Source organism: Rhinolophus hipposideros, assembly GCF_964194185.1.
Source record: "Rhinolophus hipposideros genome assembly, chromosome: 17".
Classification (NCBI taxonomy): Eukaryota; Metazoa; Chordata; class Mammalia; order Chiroptera; family Rhinolophidae; genus Rhinolophus; species Rhinolophus hipposideros.
The window spans coordinates 58752159-58776594 of record NC_138063.1 but is presented as its reverse complement, the minus strand read 5'-3'; the positions used below and the strand labels follow the sequence as shown (position 1 = coordinate 58776594).

Sequence of the window (24436 nt, the reverse complement as noted above, 5' to 3'; positions counted from 1 at the left end):
ACTCCTGGCAGTCACAGGCATGCATGGATGCAGTGCTTACAAGCACACAGGCCCCCAAACACTGAGTAGGGGGAGACACCTCCAGACACACGCATTCAGGAGAGTAACACACCCACACCTGAACACACACATGCACACCCTCCCGAGTGGCAGGGGCCAGCACCTCTTGTGTGCGCAGATGCATAGAGGCACTGACAATGAGCATATCCTCCACACTTGTACACAGGGGCTTGCACACCCACTCCTTCACACAGGTGTTCAAACCCCTGAGTGACACGCATGCGCACACACTCACGTGTAACCCCCTTTCCTCTGTGCATCCTCAAACAGCCTTCTCTCCGGGCACTCACAACACGCATGCCCCCCGTACGTGTGCTCATGGGCTTGCACACCTGCACTTTCTTGTAGCACACTTGTTTGACATACAAGCACACTAACACTCTTGCTTGTTCAGTGCTCATCCACTTGGCACACCCATATGTCCAACCAAACGTGCCGGGCACACTGGGGGGGCGCACACTCAGGTGCCCCGACAGGCAGGCAGGCAGCGTGGGCGCTGGGCGCCTGGTGTGCCCCCCGCGGACCGCTATCGCCTGCCCATCAGCGCGCGGATCTGCGGTGGTAAATGATGCATTCGATGGCCGGCGCATTTTTTGTGCGCGCTCTGAAAGGGCTCCGATAATCTGGAAGGCAGAGATAAGGAACACCATTTATTCCGCGGCACTTTGGAAACAATTCCCAGCCCTGTACAACCCCATTCTCGGGCAGCCTCCGGGAGCCGGGCAGATAACGATTCGCTATTCATTATCTTCGCCGGGAACAAAGATTAGCCGGTCGAGATGAAAAATTACCCGGGACAGCGGCGCAGCCGCGCGCTGACCCCCCCCCCCCGCCCCCGCCACAGCCACCCGCGCCTCTGCGCCCCCCCTGGCACGCGGGCTCTGCGATCACGCCCTCCCTGCCCACCCGCCGCCTGGCACTCGTTCTCCTGTGTTCTCGTTGACGCTAGGCACTGCCGAGCCCCTAGCTCTTTCGGTTTATCCATCCCGCCCACTCCATCTTTCCTGTCCCCCCTTCTCCCTCGTACTTTCTGGAGCTCTTTCTCCTCCCCATTGCTCTGAGCCTCTCTGGGTTCTTCACTCTTCCCATCTCTCTTATTTTTGTCTTGTCTCTCCGCCTCCCACATCTCTCTCCTCTTCTCTGTCCATGTCTCTCTCTGGTTAACATTTTTGCTACTTTTGTTCCTGTGTCTCGGACCCTTTTTGCCATTTTTTGGTTATTTCTTTCTGTTTCTGAGTGTTCCCAACCACCCCTCCACCTCCCACCAGTGTCTCTGTCCCTCTAACACTGTCACTTTTTAAAATCTGTTCTTGAGTCTTCTGTCTCATTCCTGTTCCCTGTCTCTTATGGTCATTCTATCACTGGGCTTCCATGTCTCTCAATCCACCCCCTCTCCAGAGGGCCCCCATTCTCCTGCCCTCTCAAAGCCATATTTCTGATGGCAGACCAGAGGCTGGGAGGCTCCAGCTGGCTCTGGCCAACCCAACCCAGCAGAGAACTGGCAGGTGGGCTGGGGGTGGGTGTAACACCTGGAACCCCACACGGAGGAAACAAGACAGAACTAGAAAAGGTCCTGTGGATACTCAGGCTCTGCTGGGTTTCTGGAGGTTTGCACCTGCGCCCTAGTACTGGCTCCCCAATGTTCCTCCTCAATGAGGCTGGGGGCCTTGGGAGCCGGTGGTCTCTCATTAGAGCAGTTACTCAGCATGGCACTGGCGTTGGAGATAAGCCTTATCAACTCATCTCCCCCTCCCACAGACACAGAAAGTACTCCGGCAAATGGCACCCCGGAGCTCAACTCGATGCCTGCCGGTTAGGGAAGGTGCAGATGGTGGGTGATCTAGGAAGACACACATACTGTGTGTCACCCAGGGACACACTCCAACGTAACACTGGATAGGGAAGCACATATTTCAAAGATATATGGATACACACAGATGCCCCCAACCCAGATACATAAACACTCACTCCAATACATATCAGCCCACACATGGAGTTATACACAAATATACAGACAACTTGTATACACTCTCCGTCTTCCCACCATCAGTTCAAAGATACAATGACACACATCCATCCCTTTGCTGTTAAAGACAGACACACACACACCCCCAATTCATAGACACAGGATACCCATACATACACTGCTACCAACCCACACAAGAACACACACCAATTTATGGACAGACACTTGGAAATACCCACTTCCCATGACATGGTTCATGGACACAATGATCTCACAGATCTCACAGGGGTCACACAATACACAAACTCTCAGGGACCCACACTACACACATTCTCAATACACAAGCTTTTGGGGACCCACAGAAAGAAATGGACATAGCAGTATACCCAGTTTTGCAGACTTCCCATGTGCTCACAAATGGTCAGACACATAGCAGCACTCAAGACAGACATTTTCCAACATGCACAGAGTGCACACACACACACACACACACACGCAACACAGTCACCACCAGTTTCAAAGAAAGACACACAGCAGGTGCCCACAGAGCTGGAGGGCTGGAGACACCTCATCTCTGGGGCACACCTGGGCACACACTAGTGTCCCAGGACCACAGACTTCTTAGTCCTTCCAAGGCAAAACTTTCTCGTTTGGCTCAGGGTACCAAGGCCACTTTCACTCTCCTGGGTACCTGGACTGGGACTAGGGGAATGGGAAGTTCAATTTAATAGTAGGGGCTTTGGAAGTTCAAGGACTATCTCACAAACCTGCTAGCTTCTTGAGGTAAAGAGCCCCACACCCTAACTCCTCCACTCAGCCTTCAAAGGACAAGTCCTCTACTCCCTTCCGCCTCCCGCCTGTGCAAGGAGAGGCCTCAAACCCCACTGCTAAAATGCTCTTGTCTGCTCTGGAGTTGGGGGTATAGATGGGACGGGAGAGGGGGCATGATTACACTTAGCCCAGTCAGCCTGGAAATGAGGATGGTGTTGCGTGCCAGAGTGTCCAGCTACATTTGAGTATGTGCACGTGGGCATGTCTGCGTGACCCAGATCTCCTGGCTGAGGATGTCCACGCAGCCATAGTTTTGAGCTAATGCGTGTGCACAAATGTGTGCGTGTCTGTGTGAGCAGTACTGGAAATGCGTTGGGGAGGAGCCGGCATCTTTGTGTGTGTGTGTGTGCGTGCCTTTGGCTCGAGAGCGTCCCCCGGGAGAGTCTGGGAAGAGAGACACTCGGGCTTTCTGTGCGTGCATCCCTGAGAGCAAGGGTGCGCGTATGTACGTCCCTGCGAGGACGGAAGTTTCTGGAATACTGAGGGAGTGGGGTGTGTGCGCCTGGAGTGCCTGCCGGCCCTCGGCCCGTCGCGGGTCACTGGACCAGGGAGAAGGGGCCCAGAAACCCAGGCACCCTCCTGCTCTCCTGCGGCTCTCCCGCTCCCTCAAAGTGCTGTGGAAATTAAAAACAAAAAACAAAAAACAGTGGCTGCTGAGGCACGGGGAGGGAGAAGTAGGGGGAGCGAGAGGTAGGGAGACCAGCGCGGCCGGGGCTCGCCGCGCGTTTCCATGTCCCCACGCCAGCCGCCCCGGTCGGCCACCGGGCGAACAAAAGCGGCCCGCCGCGCAGCACGCGGCCGCTCTGCGCGCCGGGCGGGCCCTGCGGGTGAAGCCAGCCGGCCCGCGCCGGATCCCGCGGGCCTGCCGAGGCACACACCGTGCGGGCCCCCGCCCCGCTCCGGCCGCTTCCGCCCGCGGGCTCGGCCCGCTGCGTCGCATTCGGTAAGTGCCCCCTCGCGTCCCTGCCTGACCCGGGCCTTTCCAGCCCCCGTACTCGACCCAACCCGCACCCCAGTCGCACCGCCTGCCTGCCCAGGTGGCCCCTGACGTGTGGTGCCTCGGACTCGCCCTGCAGGTCGCTCGAGCCCCAGGTCATAGGGACCTAAACCTGAGGGAGTGTTTGGGGAATTGAAGACAGCAAGCCCACCTCGGGCGTCTCGCCTTCCCATTTCTCAGACGGAGCCACAGGGCGCGAGTCCCGGTTATTCTCAGAGCCTTGCAAAGCGCCCCCCTCCTGGCTCTAGAGCGAAGGCCTTTGTTTGCGCCACCCCCGTCTCCCGGCCGCGGTGGCGGATGCGGCGGAGCCAGGCGGCGGAGCCACGTCTGCACCTGCCGGCGGGTCCCGTGCCCCGGCTTTGCGCGGCTTAACCCGGCTTGCGCCCCCGCGCGCGGCGAGCCCCGGCCCTTTATCCTGTGCGACTGGCGTGTGGGTGGGGGAGAGCTCCGGGTCTGGAAGCCTATCCCCTGTCCCAGGTCGGAGTTGGAATCCCTTTAGTGGGATTTCAATAAGAATGGGGCCCCCGCGGGCTGGGCTATCTGTGGCCGGGAGGCGTGGACGGCAGTTGGGGTCCGTCTGGATGCCCGGCACTTAGAATCTTCCCGTGGAGACCAGGCTTCAACTCCAGGTTGCCCCAACCGCGAGAGGAAAGGTCTGGCGTTCAAGGCTCCCGGGCGTGGCGGCCGCTCATTTCCCGGAAAACACGGAAGGAAATTCGTTGTTTTGGAAAAAGCCACATCTCCAGGTGTCGGGAACGTGTGGCTGTAAGCTTTGGGTCTATGAAGGCACCTCACGCTGGGATTCATTTATGAGCAGGCAGGATTCGAGAAACAGGTAGGGCCAGTGCGGCTGCCCAGGCGTCTGGAGAGCGTTTTCCAGCCGGGTTGACAAATTGCAAACAAATTGCATCCAACGAAACGGATTTACCAGTTGTCAGGCGGCGGGCCGCGGGCCGCTCCGAGCAAACCATGGCTATTCGCGGAGGACGCCCGATTGTCTGACGTCTCAGCAAGGCCTCTCCGGGAGGAGGCCCGGCTTGGACGTGGGGTGAGAACCTGGTGAGAAGATACAGGATCTCCGAAGCGCTTCTACCCCAGGCGCTGAGATGTCTAAGAGGTTGGGCGCCGGTCTTTACGATTCCAAAGGGGCTCAGAAGACAGATGGAGTGCGAGAGCCAGCAAGGAAGCCAGAGGAGAGGGAGCCCTCAGATTCGGGGGTCTGCAACCGAAGTCCAAAGGAAAGGAGGGGCCGTTGGAGCTCTCTGGTCCCCACACTGGGGAAACCCGCTGGAGGCATTGCTGTGACCTGCGCAGATCTGAGGCCTTGCCCTGGAGGGGACTTCTGAACCCCTCTGGCTAAAGAGGCCCTCATTTCCTCCTCAGTACCCCTCAAGGCGCATTGCCAGGGTGGGTTTGGGAGGCCGCTGTGGTGCAAATTAAGTATCTCTGTGGAGGGCAGTCCTTAAGTTAACAGATTTCTTTGAACAACCGCCCCCCCCCCCCAATTAGATGCCCATAGGAAAAGGCGAGAAGAATTAGCCTGCAAATAGGGCAAACTTGTGGTCCCAGAGGGGACACATCCGATGAGCGAAGTTTAAACAAAGGGCACGGAGGAGAGGGCTACGTGGGGCCTGGAACACCTAGGTAGTCGAGAGCCCGGCCCAGGCCGCTGAGGCCCTGTAGAGCCGGGCTTTGGATCCCTGCGTTCCCAGCTTCGGGCCGAGAGCATCGCGGGCGGCACTGCCCCACACTCCGCCGCCACCGAACCTCGAGTCACGTGGAAAGGGCATCAGAAAATTCAGTTCCGCTGCTGCTCTTTCCCAGTCGTTAGTGAAATCTTACTCCCATGTAACATCTGAGTGCGATCAAAAGGCAGCAGCCCACATTTGCAACAACTCTTAGGAACCGACAGAAAAATGAAAAACGGAGCGTGTCCCTCCGAAGGTGCTCGGCAGACCCCAAAGTCCGAGGCCGTGAACGGAAGTAAATCTGCTCTCCTTCGGCGGAGGATGTCCCTGCCACCCTCGCGGATCCTGGGGGCTGCCCTGAGCCTCCCGGGGCGTTTGTTGGGGCAGAAGTGATAGAAGGGTCTCCACTGCTGTCCAGTGGGCGAGGCGCCTGGCTGGTGTCGCTCTGTCATAGACATACACTCACGAGCAGCCCCCCTTTATTGGTCAGCTGGGCACCCTGCTGCCTGGCGCCTGGCTTTCCTCTCCCAGGCGGGTTCGTTCCTGCGGGAGAGCGCGGCAGTCCAGTGTCCCGCGTCCAACGCAGGCGTCCCAATCCATGTGGAGGCTTCGGCCAAGCCGGACGCCTGCCTGCCTGCCTTTTTGAGCAGGGCAAGCCCAGAGCCTCGGGAGACCTGGCGGGGCTCCCTTTCCTTTTCTTTCTTTTCTTTTTTTTTTTGTCTAGGCCCGGATTGCAGGAAGGCAGGCCGGAGCGTATCTCCTGAGGCCCCTGCTCAAGCATTGCTTAACTGCCCTGCTAAGCTCTCCGCGCAGCGATTTTCTGAGCCGCGGAGCGGGGTAATTAAATCCCCGCCCGAGCTCCGTTCAGCTCCAGATTGGCGGGCAACGCAGGGCCGCCACTTGCAGGGGGCCTGGCCAGGCAGCTCACCTCCACCCCTGTGGTGGCCAGAACGCTGCCCCGGAGAGGCTTCAGGTTCCCCCGTTGGAGCTGGAAGCTAAGCTCGGGTGATAAACCTGCAGACCCACCTAAACGGGGGATAATCTGAACCGCGCCTTTGGGACGAAAAGGTGAATTACCTGCTTTTCCGGGAGCTCGGAGCGGTCGCCTCTGCGAGGCCGAGCGCCGATCGCCTCCCCACGGGAAGCTTGCGTTTGGCGCCGGTGTGCAGGGCCCCGCGGCTCGCCAGCAGGCCGTGCGCCGTTCACGCGGGGTCCCGGGGTTCGAGCTCGAGCGAGACAGCCTTGCCGGACACTGGCGATTGTCCCCGGGGCCGCGTTGTCTTTGAGAACCTCCAGCTAGCCTCCGGGGACGCAAAAGAGGCTCCAGGCTTCTCGGCGACCGCATTTTACGCGTCGACAAAGAATCGTAAGCTAAAGACAAGGAGGACAGACAGACTTACGAAGAGACAGTGGGTCCTGGTAAGACCGCGGGAATTGTTGGGAGAGCGCACCAGGAGGCACTGAGGCCACTCACCTGCTCCGCGCGACCTCGGAGGCCGGGTAACCGGGGCCTCACGCTCGGGCTCCCGATCCCGGCGCCCCCTCCCCGGCGGCGCAGGCCTCCTTTCCCGCCGAGCGGAGTTCGGAGAAGCCTCGGCCGCACCCGCGCCAGAGTGGAGCCGCGCGGGAGGCGCAGCGGCGGGTCAGGGCAGGCGGGTCCCCAGTGGCTGGAGACGCGCTGGTACTCAGCCGAATGGGGCTCTGCACCCCCCGCCCCGCGCCTTTACCTGTGCCACAGCCCGACGCAGAAGCAGAGGGAGGCCCCCGCTGCGGGCCCGCGACCCCTTGGCGCTGCCCAGAGCTAGCCTGAGAGAGGATGACGGGCGCGTCGGTGGATCTGGGCCAGGCCGGGCTCCCCCCGAGCCGAGGGGACCGAGGGCTTTCCTCCCTCTCAGATTATTAAAAAGTTCATTTCCTGGCGAATCGGGTGACGTCAGGGGCCCGGCGTCGCGGTGGCGGGGCCGCCCGGCCGGAGAAGCCGCCTCCAGTTACCCAATTACCGAGTGTCAATCCCGCTGCCCTTCCCCCCACGCTCCCGTGGTGGCCGGGACCCCCGCCCTTCCTCCGGCCCGGGACCCACCTGGGATCTCTTGGGCATCTGCCTGGAGAGCCATGGACCCAGTGAGGGGAAAGGGGCTGGAGGACACTGATTACTCCCCATTCTCCCCGCACCTGTCTAAATGCCCCCACATTTCTTTGTTCCCGAACCCCCTCCTCGGTCACGGGCTCCCTTGAAGCCTTGGTCTCCTCCGTCTGTACCAGGGGACAGAGCCAGGTGATTTGTGCACGGGGCCCACGCCACGCACAGAGCTGGGTCTCTGTACTGGAGGTGTGTGACGAGCAGTTCCAGGTGACTTAGGGGACCAAGTTCTCAGACCATCCCCTCCTTCTCCCCAGGGGCCGCCTTAGAGAACCCTGGGAGGGAAAAAAAAAATGCCTCCTCCTGCCCGGAGGCGTCTCCTTCGAGTCGGCGCCGGCGCCAGTCCGGGTCTCCACGGCCTCGCCCTAGGCAGTTCGGCCCGTTTGTCTGCGAAGGCCACGCCTGGGAAGGGGACGCTCCCTCCCCTTCTGTGGAGTCTCCGGCCAGGCCACCTACACCCAGTCGAGCACAGTCGTAAGTGGCCTCGTGCACGAGGCTCAGGTGCCCACTGGACCCCATAGTTCCTGCCCCCCATTGCTCCTACTGTCCTGCAGCTGCTCCCCCCCCCCCCCAGACACACACACACGCAAACACACCGCCCAGCCAGCGCCCGAGTTGGGGGAGTGAACGGTCTGGGTGGGTAGTTGGACTTCAACTGATCACGTTCGGTGGTAAAGGAGGTGGGATCCGAGAGAGTGGAAGGGCTGGCGCCCCGGGGAGGGGGACACCCAGACACCCAGAGCCTGCGCGTCCCGGGCTCCCTGGGAGGTGGCCCCAGTTGGAGGTTATTTACTGGGAGGAGGTCCCAGAGATTAAGGGGATCCGGGAGTGTCCGCACGAGGGGGCGCAGCTGTCAGCCTTCGGGGTGAGAGTCGGGTAGGGGGCGTTGGCAGCAGGGGCTACGGTGAGGGCGCTAGGAGGGCGACTGCGGGCGGAGGGGACCTGCGGGTCAGTCCCTGAGTCCGGCAGGAGTTGAGGCCTTAGCCAATGGGGGGCGGAGGCTGGGCGGCGCGTGGCGCTGATTGGCTGGCGCGGGCTTCTTAGGCGTGCTCGGCCCCCACTTCATGTCTGTGCAGGAGTCGGGAGCTGGCGCCAAGGCTGCGGGAGGATGCCGAGGGGCCGGAGCCGGGTGGGCCTGAGGCCGAGGCGTGCGCTGTCCCCCGTTCCCATCCCTTGAGCCACGCCAGCCGCTTGACGCGCAGTTCCCTGGATCCACCACCCCTGGTTTTCCGCGGGTCCTTCCCCTCTCCGAGGCTGCGCCCCTCTCTCGGTGGCGCTGCGTGTGTAAGTTTGGGGCGCCGGGGCTGGCCCGGGGCACGCCAAGCTCTGAGAGGTCTCTGTGGGAACTGAAGGCGTGGGGCAGGCTGTGGGTGACTGACTGCTGCAGTATGCCTGGTGAGAGGTCCTGACTGTGAAGCCTGGGAGTGCGCGCGGGGGGCTGCCCGAGCGTCTTGGGAGTGGGGGTAAGGTCAGTGGAGCCGGCACCAAGTGTAGGTGTGTGCGTGTCGCCAGGGCCATGTGCCCCAGGAAGTCCCCGGGCCCCTGTCTCCAACTTTTAGTCCTTTTCTGTGTGTGCGGGAAGGTGGGGGTTCAGTGTGAGTGTCTGACTGAAGTGCAACCGCGTGTGCGTTGGTCGGGGTAACTGGCGTCGGGTAACCGGTGTGTTACGCCGTGTGCACGGGTGTGTGGCTCAGGCACCAGCGGTCACCATGTGCACAGCCGAATCCTGTCCCCCGCCTTCCTTTCGTTTTGAGCTGTGAGGTTTCCTCCTACCCGGGCTGGTCCGCGGCTGAGCTCTGCGGGTGTAGCGGCACTCGGGACGCTCCGTAACGGGGGTTCGGGGTGTCCGGCTGCGGGCGCACCCCTCACATCCCCTTCGGTCGCGCAGAACCGCCGCAGCCTCCGCCCAGAACTCGATCCTCCGCCGCCGGCCATGGAGGTGGCGCCGGAGCAGCCGCGCTGGATGGCGCACCCGGCGGTCCTGAATACGCAGCACCCCGACTCGCACCACCCGGGCCTTGCGCACAACTACATGGAGCCGGCGCAGCTGCTGCCTCCGGATGAAGTCGACGTCTTTTTCAACCACCTGGACTCGCAGGGCAACCCCTACTACACCAACTCGGCCCACGCGCGGGCGCGGGTCTCCTACAGCCCTGCGCACGGTGAGCCGGGCCGGGGGGTAACTGGGAACAGTGGCGCCGCGTTCCAGGCGCGGAAGGGGAGGAGGGCCCGGCTGCCTGCTTCCCGGATGTGGGATCCGCAGGAATCGGAGCAGCTAGGAAACGGGGGCGGGGAAGGTGGGGGCAGCGGCCTCTTAGGCAGCGTCTGGGTCCCACAGGGTTTCTGTCCGTTTCCAGCTGGCCCCTGGGGGTTCCCTCCAGGCCCTGTCCAGTGAGGTTCCTTCTGTGCCACTTGTTCTGACATTCCGGATTGTTGGCAGTTTGTTACGTTTCTGGTTTTCTTTAGGGAGGGGTTACTGCGGGTCGTTTTGTGAGTTGTGGTCCTGGGTATCCAAGGGCTGGCTGGGCCCAGCCCCTCAGTATCCTAAACCCTCTCTCTCCCCCCGCAGCCCGCCTGACCGGAGGCCAGATGTGCCGTCCACACTTGTTGCACAGCCCGGGGTTGCCGTGGCTGGACGGGAGTAAAGCAGCCCTGTCCGCGGCTGCAGCACACCATCACAACCCCTGGACCGTGAGCCCATTCTCCAAAACGCCGCTGCACCCCTCAGCAGCTGGAGGCCCCGGAGGCCCCCTCTCCGTGTACCCAGGGGCCGCGGGCGGGAGCGGGGGAGGCAGCGGGGGCTCTGTGACCTCCCTAACCCCCACTGCAGCCCACACTGGCTCCCACCTTTTCGGCTTCCCACCCACGCCGCCCAAGGAAGTGTCTCCGGACCCCAGCACTGCCGGGGCTGCCTCCCCGGCGTCCTCTTCCGCAGGAGGTAGTACAGCCCGGGGAGAGGACAAGGACGGCATCAAGTACCAGGTTTCGCTGGCCGAGAGCATGAAGATGGAAGGCGGCAGTCCCCTGCGCCCAGGCCTGGCTGCTGTGGGCACCCAGCCTGCCACACACCACCCCATCCCCACCTACCCTTCCTATGTGCCGGCTGCTGCCCACGACTACAGCACCGGGCTCTTTCACCCTGGAGGCTTCCTGGGTGGCCCTGCCTCCAGCTTCACCCCTAAGCAGCGCAGCAAGGCACGCTCCTGCTCAGGTAAAGGCAGGTGCTCGGGGCCTAGTGGAAGTGGGGACAGTTTGTGCTTGGCGGAGTCGGGCTGTGATATGGGAGAGAAGGCAATGTCAGTTTCCCAGATCTGGGAATAGGTGATGTCCCTCTCTAAGAGCCCTCCAACAGATGTCTAAGACCCCAGAATGGGGGATACGGGGCCCTGGAACATTTGCCTTTTTCCTAAGTGTGCCTGGTGGCCCCCAAAGTTTATTTTCCTTCCCCACTTCGCACCCTCCCCTCCAAGGCTGGCTACTGCCAGACCAGAACACAGAAGGGGAATTCTCCCTTCCTCTCCCTCAATCTGAAATGAAAACTCAGTGTGAGAATATAATATGCAGGTGAGAGCAGCAAGGCTGTGTGTACGTGCGCGTTTGTGAGTACGTGTGCGTGCTGTTGGTACACTCCAGAGGCTCCAGCCCCTAAAGGAATCTGGTTCTCCAACTCAATCAGTCTAATCTTGGGATTTCAGTGGCTCCCAATCTCCTTGGGAGATTTCCCCAAAGCAAAATTCCCGAGACCTGTTCCTGCTCCCTGCCCCCTAGCAAGTCTTTCATTCTCCCTCCCTCAAGGCTGAGTGAGGGGATGAAACTGTAGGTGCCTCTGTTCTTTTGCAGCAGGAGCTCCCTGGGGAGAACCTAGGTTTTTTTCCAAGAATCTGGCTATAGAGCACAATCTGTGGCTAGTGGGGGGTCCTGCTGTCAGATGCTTCCTTCCCAATCCTTTTAAACTGGGGAAGAGGAAGATTTTAAAAACCTTTATTCCTGAGTCTGGGACCCACCTTTTCTTGCCCATATATATTGACAATTTAGTTTAAATTAAATGTGGAAAGGTTTCTTAGGTAACATGATGTTAACGCAGCTACCTAGCTTGATCGCTGCCTGCCACCGGCTAGCACCGGCACCCACCTTGGTTTCACCTCAGGGTCCCTGTTCTGCTCAGACCAGGTAGCTTGCCTTTAATTAGTCCTTTCTCCCAAGTTTGTTTTACATTCTATTTGGTCTTTTAACAAAAACAAAAGAAACTAAAACGAAAAAGCCAACAAATAGCAAAAAACCAAGGCTGCTTAATCTATTAGCCTAAAAACGAAAGGACTTATTATTTATTTTATTTTAAAGAACAACAACTTCGATCCAAGTCCTGGAGTGTATTGTAGGGCCTCAGTGGAAGGGCAGAAGTTGGGGAGAGAGAAGGACGTTACCCGGGACTGAGAACAGAAAGACAGGATAAAGGCTGAGGGCAGGGACATGGAGCACAGACTAGAGAGATGGCTGACATGGTTGGGGGGGGGGGCGGGCGTAGGAGAGAAACAAAAGAAGACAAGCAGAACCAGAAAGGGGGCCAGAGGCCCGCCAGGTCAAGATGGGTGACTCCTGCCACAGCCCCGTCATTTGCAAAGTTTGTTGTAAATACCCTCTCCTTGTCGTTCATTCCGAGAACCCCTGTGGCCCTGGCCGCACTTCTCCCTCTTTCCCTGTTCCCCTTTCCTCTAGAGAGGATTTTGAAGAGGGAGTTTGGCCTTAAACTACTCTCTGAACTCCCCTCCTATGGGGAAGATTCCTTGGATCCCTCTTCTATCCCAGTTTGGGACTAAAAGTCACCCCCTGAAGCAGCCTGAGGGTGCTACCTGATGGGCGCCTGCTTGCCCACCCCTGACTCCCTCCTGTGACTGTCAGTTAAGCAGTCTTGGTGTCTCTCCCTGTCCCCCTTCAGAAGGCCGGGAGTGTGTCAACTGTGGGGCCACAGCCACTCCTCTCTGGCGGCGAGATGGCACTGGCCACTACCTGTGCAATGCCTGCGGGCTCTACCACAAGATGAACGGGCAGAATCGGCCACTCATCAAGCCAAAGCGCAGACTGGTAGGCAGCGGGTGTGCGGCGGGTAGCAGGTGACTGGGGAGGTGGCCGCAGGGAGGCACCCAGGGGACACTAACCTGGGCAGGAGCCGATAGTTAATTGAAAAAATAACAACAGAATCCTTCAAATGCAGATGATTTGCCACTTGAAATCCTGTTTTATCTTTAAATCACTTGGTGCCCAGTTTGAGTCACCATTCTTTCAGACCAGATTTTTTTCAAGTCAGATTTCTTCTGCAGCCCATCAGGGACCCTCTTCCCACTCCCCTTAAGGATAACGAAAGTTGAGTGTCCAAGGGCCCAGCTCCCATCCCCATGGCCTCTGTTTAACTCTTTTTAAAAATAGTGCCATGAAGTAATTTTCCTTGTGGCTTTGGGCAGCTCTCTCGCTTCCCAACACACAATCTCCTCATGCCTATTTAAATAAAACACTCACACCAACCACCAAAAAAACCTGCCCTTTATTATTTTTCCATGGAGTCACCTATACTGTGTATTTTCATTTGAGTGATTTTTTAAAAATGCCCTTTCGGATCTCCTGCCGGAGTTTCCTATCCGGACATCTGCAGCCTGAAGATAAGGAAACTTCGTGTATCTGTTTCCGGACTCCGAGAGATTTTAGAGTCTCTCCTCAGCTCAGTCCTGCCTCTCGCTGGGCTGTTTTGAAATTTCTAATACTCTCTACTCTGCAAATAATGTGTAAAATGCTAAGAATAATAAATATATTTTTTCAGGGCAAAGTGATTTACGAGGCCTAAGTCGCTCGCCTCTTCGGGGGCCCCCTTTTTTCCCCCTGCAGCGAGGGCGGGTGAGGGCCAGGTAGGGGTGGAGGCTACGATGCTAGCCCCTGAGTCAGAATTCCAGCTTCAGGCTGCTTACTCACTCTCAATCCTCCCCGCCCCGAGGCTGCAGCCCGTAGTCCCCCGTGGGACTACGCTCCAGCCTGCGGCCATTCCAGCCTCTGCTGGTCTCAAGCTTCCCCCACCCCCACCGGCAGCTGGAGGTCGGAGGTTCTCTGGGATGTGTTGAGGGGAACTCAATCTGTGACTGTAGGGCCGGCGCAGGTTGACCCTGGAGAAGGGTTTGGCTTTTTTGGATAAAGATTCTCTTAACCTTCTCTTACAAGCTTTCCACTCCCTTCTCCAGGAAGCAGACGCTCACTTTTAGATCACCTCTGTCCTGCATTCCTTGAGGGGCTGGGGGCAGGGAGAGTTAGAACTCTGAGGTTTGGGGCACAAAGGGCTGAACAGAAAGACCAGCATGTTCAATAAACTTATGATGATGGAAATGTTCTACATCTGCACGGTCCACTATGGTAAACTACAGCTCATGTTGTGACTGCTGAATCCCTGAAATGTGGCCAGTGCAACTGAAGAAACGGGATTTCTACTTCTATTAAGTTGTAGTTTAATTTAAGTAGCCACGTGTGGCTAGTGGCTACCATGTTGGACAACGCAGCTTGAGCAAGAATCCCTAAATATTTTACATCCACAGCTGGGCCACATAGGGTCCCCCTGCTTTGTCCTCAGGCGGGACACTGACACACCCAGGATTTTGGATTTTAAGGGGAGTCCTGTGGGAGGAGACAGAAGCAACTCTAGACCCAGGGGGTCAAGGAGGAAGGAACCAGGTTTTTAAACTAAAGAGCCCTTATCAGGGCCTCAGTTTCCCCATCTATAGAGTTAGATTGTTCGGTGATTGGAGGAGGAGATTGATTTTTCCTTCCAGCTCTTGAAACCCCTTTGATTGTGGGATCAGGCTCCTGAGAGTTCTTTATTCTAAAGTTCTGTGATTGTTTAGATCTCAAATTCTAAATGTCCACAGCTCTGCGATGCCTTGACCCCTATGGGGGATTTCTGGCTTCTTGGCTAAGTTGGTGAGGGTTTTGGTGAGGGTGTGGTGGGTATGGGGCAAGGGTCGGGGAGGCTGGTTGATGTGGGGCATGGGAGCCCAGCCTGCTCATGCTGCCCCTCCCCTCTCAGTCAGCCGCCAGGAGAGCAGGCACTTGTTGTGCAAATTGTCAGACCACAACCACCACCTTATGGCGCCGAAACGCCAATGGGGACCCTGTCTGCAATGCCTGTGGCCTCTACTATAAGCTGCATAATGTGAGTCCGCCCCCACTCCACCCACCTACCCCTCCCCTGGGACCACTGCTCTTTGTGCTGCCTCTTTGAGAGGCCCCAGCCACACTCTTCAGCTTGGCTTGGCTTGGGAAAGCCCGGAGAGCCAGAAGGGCTCCCATAAGAGAGGGCAAGCTGGCTGGGGGTGTCCCCACCCACATCAGAGCCATCAGGTATCTCTGTTTAAAACAAAAGTGGTGGGCAGGGGGAGGATTTTGGTTGTGTTGATGGGGGAAAGTGCTGGCATTTAGTGGGCTCAGTGCCCTGCAGGGTTTGGGTCAGCCCCACACAATGATAAGCATCCTTCCTGAAACCATGACAGTGCTGGTGATTTGGAGGTGGGACCCCAAGCTCAGACCTGCCTTTGCCCCAAGGCAAAGCATGGGGTGAGGGGTCTTGCTCTGGGAAGGGAACTTGTCCCCCTGAGGTCTTTATGATTGCCTCCAGGTAAACAGACCGCTGACCATGAAGAAGGAAGGGATCCAGACTCGGAACCGGAAGATGTCCAACAAATCCAAGAAGAATAAGAAGGGGGCGGAGTGCTTTGAGGAGCTCTCCAAGTGTATGCAGGAGAAGGCCTCCCCCTTTAGCGCTGCTGCCCTGGCTGGACACATGGCACCTGTAGGCCACATCCCACCCTTCAGCCACTCGGGACACATCTTGCCCACCCCAACGCCCATTCACCCTTCCTCCAGCCTCTCCTTTGGCCATCCCCACCCATCCAGCATGGTGACCGCCATGGGCTAGAGACAGAACCCCACAAACAGACAGCCAGATGCAGAGGAGGGTGGCCAGCAGCTCAACTCTGGGTGCTCCCAGGACGGGTGAACCAAAACCTCAGCTGTCTGCCCTTCTCGGAAGACTGATGCCTTTCCTACCGGCCTGGCCTGAACCCCTTGCTGCCTCGTCTATTGGCGCTCTGCTCAGCAGTCCCCAGTCACTGTGAAGATTCTCCCTGGGGCTGAGAGGTGGCCTTCACCCAGCTGCGATCCAGGTGGGGTTTCCATCACCTACAATTCTTTGGAGAGCAGAAAGGACAACTTTATGAAGAGAGAAGGAGTGGGCCAGGGACAAATGAAGGAAACCATTTTCATAAGGAAAAGGGAGTAGGTAAAGATAATTTATTTGCTCTTGTTTCTAACAAGGACTGGAAGACTTTGGGAAGTCTGAACTGTCCCAGGCTCTCCCAGTCTTCCTTAGTGCCAAGTGCTGTTTGGCCTGTCCGCTTGCCAGGGTTCTGAGGGCAGATCTGCAGGGGAATTCAGCCCACACCTTCTCCTCAGGCTTCCCTCTCTGAAATGCTGAGCCCCAGGCTGTGCTGAGCCAATCTAGAGGGGTTGTTGCCCACAGGAGGCTGGGCCAGTGCGTGCCCTGCCGGTGGGCCCTGGAGGGCAGAGACAATCACAGGCAGTCCTGCGCAGATTCCCAGGCCTGGGCTGGGTCACAGGAAGGAAACAACATTTTCTTGAGAGGGAAAATGTCTCCCAGTTTGCTCCCCTGGCTCTGAGGCTGAAGTTGGTGTGACTTATGTCCCCTTAACGGCAGAGCCACAGCCTGCCTCTTGCCAGGTGGACCCCTGTACATACATTCTTTTTCTGCTAACCCCTTGACCCCCTGTCCTCCCACTATGAGACAAAAGAAAAAAATATTTTAAAAAAACTGCATAAGCTTAACTCGCTGATGAGTTAGTTGTTTTATTTTTAAACTCTTTTTGGGTCCAGTCAATTGTACTTTGTTACGGAAGCCTTTGCTATGGAAAGGAATAAAATCTACAAACCAAGGCTGTAGTTTCGCAATTTTTGGAAAAGTTCTTGGATCCCACAGTCCTAGAACGAGGAGCTGGGGGCCAGGGGAAGGGCCTTGGCTGCTCTTGGCTTCCTGGGGCTGATCTGGCAGGTGGCAAGGGCAGGCGTTGGGGTGGGTCAGTACCAAGACTGTGGGAGAGGCCACGACCCTGCTGGAGTCCCAGGAGACCTGGGTTCTGCTCTGCTTTGTTGTGGTTGTCTGGGTTCTTCCCAAGGTACAACTGTACATAACTGTGTCTGAGTTTAGACTCTGTATGTGGTGGTGGTGGGGTGTGGCGGCTGGCGAGGCCAGGCCCAAGAGGAGGATTGTGCTGATATAATTGACCAAGTGCAATATGGGCAGGCGATCGCTGCAGGGGCACCACCGCCAGAAATAACTTATTTTGTATTAGCATCTGCATAAGAAGAATCGGCAGCATTTTCTGTTTTTATGTTTTATTTGGCTTGTTTTATTTTGGATTAGTGAACTAAGTTATTGTTAATTATGTACAACATTTATATATTGTCTGAAAAAAATGTATGCTATCCTCCTATTCCTTTAAAGTGAATACTGTTAAGAATAATAAAATACTTTTTGTGAATGCTTCTGTCCTGTATTATGGACTCCTGAGGCAGCTGAGTCCCTGGTGCACTGATTAGCGGTCAAACTGAACTGCTCCTAACAGCCCAGTGATTTGGAAGGAAGGGCTCTTGGAATAGGGGATGGGGCCCTGTCAGGCTGGCACCTGAGATACTGGCAGTCCTCTAAATTCCTTCCATCTGAATCTCCTCATTATTAGCTAACTGGGGATTTGGGGGGCTGGGTAGATACTGGAGAGGCTCAGGGAGGCTGTGGCTTCTCTGGCCCTTGGACCATACGCTGATCATTTTCCTGAGGGCTCCATTGGAGCTCTTGCAGAACCTAATAAGGACTGAGCCCACACCCACTTCCTCTCAGGTGCTGCTCAGCTCTTAGTTCTGAGCTATCTGTTCACCAACATTCCCAGTGTCTTTGATCACTGATGTCATTGGTTGATGTCCTCTTTAATCAATGATGTTGGTCATCAGAGATAGCCACCATGACTGATATTCAATGATTAATAACACGTCTGATCATAGACATCTAATTACTAACAACTGTCACCAGTACTAAATCACCAATACTTCATCAATGCCTTTGATGGATATTGTGTCTGACTACTAAAATCCACAAAATGTGATCACTGGTGTCTCCAGTGACTGTCCTTGCTCACCAGGATTATACGTGATCATGAATATCTCATCACCAATGTTTCTTTTTCTTTTTTTAAAAATTTTTATTTAGGAATATTGAGGAACAGTGTGTTTTTCCAGGACCCATAAGCTCCAAGTCAAATCCTTGTGGAAGGCACAGCTCGCTGGTCCCTGTGGGAATCGAACCAGTAACATTGGTGTTAGCTCTAACAAACAGCTAACCGGCGAACCCGTCACCAGTTTTTGATCAGCATATCTGTTCAATATTTCTATTCAATGTGACTAGATGCCAGTATCTCTGGTGAGCATGTCTCCGCATTATTTCTGTTCACCATGTCTATGATCACCAACGCCTCTGATCACCCAATTTCCTATTTACCAATGCATTGATCATCAGTGCACTGTCACTAATGTCTTAGGCATCAAAAAGTATGATCACCAATGTCATTGATCAATGTTTTTCTAATCAATGATAGATCACATCAGTCATGTGATCGCCAACATCTCTGATCATGCTATTTCTCATCACCAATGACTCCTTAACTATGTGTTTGGTCACTTGTCTCCAATCACCAACATCTCTAACCAACAACGTTCCTGATCATAGAATCCTCTTACTATCAAATTTTCAGACTATTAATGTGGTCACTAGTGACTCTGGTTACCAATACCCCTGACTGGTTAATGTTGATCACCAAGCTCTTTAGTGTCCAACATTAGTGATCATTGAATCTCCTTATCTTCCAAGTCCCTGAGGACCAATGTCCCTTATACCCCTGATCACCAGTAGCACTGATCACCAACCTCCCTGTTCATTGGTAGTACGAGTCACCTGTGTCTCTCTGATCACTAAATTCTCCAATCATTGATGCCTTTGATCTGCGGTAGATCACATACCACCAAGATCTCTGGATGTCTCTAGTCAATGAATCTGATCATCAATATTCCTGTATCCTTGGTCATCAAGGACATGAGCACTAAATGCTTTCATCAGTAATGCTCCTCTTGCCTACATCCTCAATCCTCTATGTCCCTAATCAATGACAATGACATAGCCAATCAACAATCATTCTGATCACCAAGATCTCTGAGCACAGCTTCCTCGTCCTTCATGTATTACCACTACCCTCTCTGATCAAGAGTTTGAATGACATCATCTCCCCATGACTCCACCCCCTCTAATTGTAAGTCGCCCTAGTCATATGTCCCCGATCAATGTCTCCTTTTACCCTAATCATCATCATCATCTCTGGTCCTCTGAGTCCCTGATGATTAGTATTTCTGATTGCCAACCTCCTTATTCCTTGACAGTCCTGATGTCCAGTGGTCCAAGAGGTTTTCCTTTCAATCTTCCTGTTCCAGACTGCTGGCACTGGCAGGGTGCTTGCTCTGGCAGGGGCCATAGAAACACTGGTCCTATGAAGACCAGCATGCCTCCTGTGAAATCCCAGATGCCCCAGCCTGCAAGACAGAGTGAGGGAAGAGCATCTCTAGGACTCTGATTCAGGACACCTCTATCCCTGGTGTGCCACCACTACCCTACCCATGTCCATTCCCTGTGGAACAGAAGCCTAGAGCAAACATGAAACCAACCTGGGTGTGGAGATGGGTGGGCACTTGCCTGCCCATCTGAACACTAGGGTCCTCTCAGGCCTCCTAGCAGCTCCCCTTCCAGCCCTTCCCCAGCTCACAGCATTTTGATATCCCCTCCTGCCACCTGTAGCCGCAGTGAGGGCAGGGAGGGTCCTGCTCCCCTGTGTTCCAGCTCAGAGTGTAGGATTGTGTGTCTCTCCGATCATGCACTCAAGTGTACACTGTGCACATGCCTGTTGGACACCTCCTACACATCTGGCACTGTTCTAGGTGTGGGGGCTACACCAGTGAGTAAAACAAACAAATTCCTGCCCTTGAGGAGTTTACATTCTGGGCAGGAAGCACACAGTAATGACTCTAGCTGGCCTCAGAGAAATCATCCTACATGTTTGGCTCCAAACCCAGAACTCAGAGCTGAGAGTCTACAACCTGCACCCCCAAATTCAGAAACCAGAACCCGAAACACAGAGCATAAAGCCCATACCCCCAAGTCCAGAACTTAGAGCTTGGAGCTCAGAATCTAGAACTTCCATCCAAGAACTCTATGAGTCCGGGGCCCAGAACCTGGACCTCAGATTCCAGATCTCAGAACATAGAGCCCAGAACTGGGGCCCTGACTATGGATTCCTAAATCCACAATCTAGAGCTTGGAGCTCATAACCTAGAACTTAGCACTGACGACATGGAGCCCAGGGGCTAGAGTGTGGCTCAGGGCCTGGACTCAAGAATCCAGACCCCAGGGGCGGCCGGACGGCTCAGTGGGTTAAAGGGTGAGCTCTGAACAACAGAATTGCTTGTTCGATTCCCACATGGGCCAGTGAGCTGTGCCCTCCACAACTAGATTGAAGACAACGAATTGCTGCTGATCTTCCGGAGGGGCGGCCGGATGGCTCAGTTGGTTTAGAGCGTGAGCTCTTAACAACAAGTTTGCCAGTTCAATTCCCGCATGAAATGGTGCCAGTTCAATTCCCGCATGAAATGGTGGGCTGCGCCCCCTGCAACTAAAGATTGAAAATGGTGACTGGACTTGGAGCTGAGCTGCGTCCTCCACAACTACATTGAAGGACAACTCCCTGGAGAAACACACTGTCTCCCAATATTCCCCAATAGAATTTATACTTAAAAAAAGGTAAAAAAGAATCCAGAGCCCAGAGTGAGCCCACAGAGAAGCCTCCCCTGTTTCTCTGTTACTCCCCAGTCTTATTACCTTCCTTCTGCCAACCCCTATTTTTGCAACACGCAGTACCAGGCCCTGTTGGAGATGCGGAGAGGCAGCCAGCTGGCAGCAAGCAGAGGAGGGGATCACCGTCAGTGTCAGGTCCAAGGGAGTGAAGACTGTGTCTGTCTTGTCATTTAGGCATCTCCATTATCTCTCGTGGGCTTGTGGTAGGTGCTTCCCAAATGTCTGCTAAATAAATTCATTTTTATCCCACGAATGTTTATGGACCCTGTTTGTTCTCTGCATTTGGGTGGGGAATGAAATACACAAAGATCTGGCTCTGGCACCCAGGAAATTCTTAGAGGGCAGGGACTATTTCTGACAAAGGAGTTGTTTCCAGGAAAGGCTGTGGTGGCCATGGTGGGATGGTGTTGAGTGGGGAGGAGTGACCTCCAGGAGCAAGGAAAGCACATTGGCTCTGGCGGGTCCCAGGTTCAAATTCACTTCAGATCAGTAGAACCAGGCTCAGGGGCTTCTGCTCCTCTGTTCCCTCCTCCATAAAATACTCAGCTTCTAACAATGGGTTCTGTGCGGGTAAACAGTTTTGGTGTTGTGGCCTCAAAGCTCCTAGGCAGGGCAGGGCAAGCCAGCCAAGGGCTGCAAGTGGCAAGGTAGTGGTGCCTTTATGATTTCGAGAGGCCTATTGCCAGGGTGCCTGAGGTGGGTTGGCCTTTGTTCCATTTGTTTGCACCCAGGTGGGGCTAGCCTACCCAGGACCTCTTCTCTCTTCCTCCTATCAGGACACTTTCAGGCCCAGAGTCTTATTCTCATTTTCTGTGGGAAGAAACCAAACCCCCTCTGTAATTCTTAGAGACCAGCTTGTCCTTCTCCAAAAGTCCCTGCTGTCTTCTGATGACACAGCCCTAGGAAAACAGCCTTCCCCTTCCCTCGGGCCACAGAATAGACACTGCCCCAGGGGAATAGGATTTGGGAGGAATGCCTGCCATCACTCGGGCCGGAAAGAAGACAAACAAGAAGAGCTGCTCCCAAAGTAGGTGGACTGTCCTAACTGAGCGAGTTCTGTAGTCCACTGGATGTTTTTTCGTTTGTTTTTTAAGGCAAAATAATAAAGTGATTCCAAACTTTCTCTGGAAAAACTAACAAGACCAGTGGAACAAGTCAGAAAATTAAGGAAAATAAAGTGAGGTGTGTTTGTGTGTGTGTGTGTGTGTGTGTGTGTGTGTGTGTGTAAAACACTTTCCAATATTAAACAAGATTCTATGATCAGATCATAATCATTCAAACCTTGAGATTCTGTTGTGAGAATCAGCAGACCTATCAATGGCACAGACTTGAGTAAGCCTGAAGCAAATCCTATTATCTGCATGATAATGAACGACAAAGAAGGTATTCTGAATTAATGCAAGGGTGGAGGGTTATTCATTCAAGCAGAGCTGGAACAACTAGCTGGTTAGCATTTTGCTGTGTGAACACCTACTCAGATCTAAAACCTGCAGCTTGTGTTCTTATCCAGCCAGCAGACAAGTTTTGTTTGTGCTGCATGATGTTTTGCAAAAATATGAATAAATTGCAAATGATTTTTATTTATTTTTTATTCCCCCCCTTCTTCTGTCTCCCCTTCCCCCACTCTGGTTCAAGCTGTTGTTTCTCAGTGTAGTTGTATAGGACACAGCTCCCTGGCCCATGCTGGTGTTATGAGCCTCGCATTCCCCGTGCTGAGGCAGTCGGTCGGCCACTCACGATGGCTGCTGGCCACTCATGGTGGCACACGATGGCTGCTCAAGGCAGCCCAGCTCCAGGGAGAGCTGTTGTTCACAATCTTAGCTGTAGAGGGCGCAGCTCACTGGCCCATGTGGGAATCGAACTGTCGACTTCGGCGGTAGGAGCACCTCACTCCAACCCCCTGAGCCGCCTGGCGGGCCGCAAATGATTTTAAATTAGGAAAGTCACTTAAAGATACAGACAGAATGTAGAATTGTGGGTGGCAGGGGCTGGGGGAGGGAAAATGGAGAATTAATGTTTTATGGGTACAGAGTTTTGCAAGGTTAAAAACTCCTGAAGGTGGATGGTGGTGATTGTTGCACAACGGTGTGAATGTACTTAGTGCCGCTAAACCAGACACAGGTTACAACGGTTAAGACAGTCAATTCTATGTTATGTGTATTTGCCACATTAGAATGGGAGGGAGGCAAGGAAACCAAAGGACATTCATTAGAAAGCCTTTAAAATCCCTCCTGAAGGTTATGCTCTTAGCGCCAAGTCAGAATGGAAATGTATGTATAACATGATCATGACCATAATTATAGCAGCTAAGAGGAAAGTATTTTCACCAAATGTTAACAAATGGCAACATCTATGAGATAGATGATTTTTCCTCCTTCTTCTTCCCATTGCCCAAATATTCTGTAATGAGGTTTAATAGCTTTAATGACAAAAATATTTTAAAATAATCATTACAGAATGGAAGATAATTTTTCAAAATATGCAAAAAATCAAAACATAAAAATAAATATATAATAAAAAATATACCCCTCACCCCCCAAAAAGAGGAAATCAGGCAAAGGTTACACAAAGAAGTCTTTCCCAATAGAAATGTTAATAAACATCCAGTTAAACTTTTGGACAGGCACTCAACTTTAGAAGTGATCAAATACATGCAAATGAAACAAGGAGGTACCACTTTCTACCTCTCATTTAGCAAAAATGGAAAAGGCCAGACATATGTAGAAACAGACCTGGTACATGCTGTTGGTGGGAATGTTGATCAAAATTCCATATGTTCTCTGGCCCACTGAGCCCTCCTCAGGTGTGCCTCACAGAAACCCTGGGGCAGAGGAAGCAAAAGTGCAGGTATATGGAAAGAAAAAAAAAAGCAAATTGCAGAACAATATATACAGCATGACTTTTATTTTAAAAATGTTTGTGCAGAGATAGAAAAATATCTGGGAAGATATATACCTAATGAATAATGGTTAGTTTTTTAGTTCTGAGAAGTACTATAGACTGGAGAGGGTGAGGAAGAGGGTCCTTTTCACTTTATAAACTTCTGCTGTTATTATAATGTCTTATAACTATGTGTCACTCTTGTAGTTTAAAAAATCAAGAGTCATTAACAAAAACCTGTTTTCTTTTTTCTGCCTTTTCCTGACTGGTCTGTCTCTCTGGGATGTTCCTTCAGATCTGCCTGGAGAACTCCTCTTTATCCTTCAAAACCCCATGCAAAGATCCTAGGGGAAGACTTATCTGAGTTCTCCCTCCCTTTGCTCCTCAAAGACTCCCTAGTCCCTAAACAGTGTAGCTCAGGGAGAAGACCTAGCTGTGGAAATACCTGTCTCTCCCTTGTTGCACAGCCTTGAACAAGAGGCTTAGCTTCTCTGAATCCTGACTCCTCACCAGTAAAACAAAACCACACATTGCAGGGTTTTTGCAAGAATAATATGAGGAAGGCAAAGGGTCTTCAGCCCTTGAAGAGTCCACCTAGCAAAAAGACCCTCTGCTGAAGCCACTTCAGCCCACTGGTCTTCAGACTGAGCCCCCACGCACTTCTCAACTCCTAGAAGCCCAGGATGTTTCAGATCCAGGGCAATCTGCCCACCCTTCTGTTTCTCGTTCTTCCACAGCATTTAACTCTATCAGGGTCCCTGGGAGTTGCCAACACCCTGCCCCTGACTACTTAGTAGATGCTACCAGCATTTCACCCCACCCTTTCCCCACCCAGGCAGATTCCCCACAGAAGGTCCCTCCTGTCTGTCTGCGGAAACTG

The 24436-nt window shown here is 54.3% G+C and overlaps 1 protein-coding gene and 1 long non-coding RNA gene across 2 annotated transcripts in view; one reads left to right on the top strand and one right to left on the bottom strand.

Moving 5' to 3' along the window:
* LOC308509702 overlaps window positions 1-7381 on the bottom strand; it is an 8475-nt gene extending 1094 nt beyond the window's left edge. Inside the window, exons 1-3 of the long non-coding RNA XR_013995238.1 lie at window positions 7017-7381; window positions 6620-6913; window positions 1-683 (exon numbers count right to left, since the gene is read on the bottom strand). The exon at window positions 1-683 is cut by the window's left edge and continues 1094 nt beyond it. This is a non-coding gene — a long non-coding RNA (uncharacterized lncRNA). The remainder of the gene's footprint in view (window positions 684-6619; window positions 6914-7016) is intronic.
* Window positions 7382-8754: 1373 nt separating this feature from the next.
* On the top strand, window positions 8755-17267 carry GATA2 (GATA binding protein 2). The gene is made up of 6 exons (XM_081078111.1): window positions 8755-8966; window positions 9571-9844; window positions 10252-10893; window positions 12619-12764; window positions 14743-14868; window positions 15331-17267. Exons 2-6 carry the CDS (start codon window positions 9616-9618, stop codon window positions 15628-15630), a joined length of 1443 nt encoding a protein of 480 aa, XP_080934237.1. The 5' UTR covers window positions 8755-8966; window positions 9571-9615; the 3' UTR covers window positions 15631-17267.
* The last annotated feature ends 7169 nt before the right edge of the window (window positions 17268-24436 follow it).

Bases quoted from the DNA above. Each gene is read 5' to 3' on its own strand.
- GATA2 (XM_081078111.1), top strand. From the start codon at position 9,616: ATGGAGGTGGCGCCGGAGCAGCCGCGCTGGATGGCGCACCCGGCGGTC. The intron at 9,845-10,251 runs GTGAGCCGGGCC...CTCCCCCCGCAG, and splicing joins CTCCTACAGCCCTGCGCACG to CCCGCCTGACCGGAGGCCAG. The intron at 10,894-12,618 runs GTAAAGGCAGGT...GTCCCCCTTCAG, and splicing joins CAAGGCACGCTCCTGCTCAG to AAGGCCGGGAGTGTGTCAAC.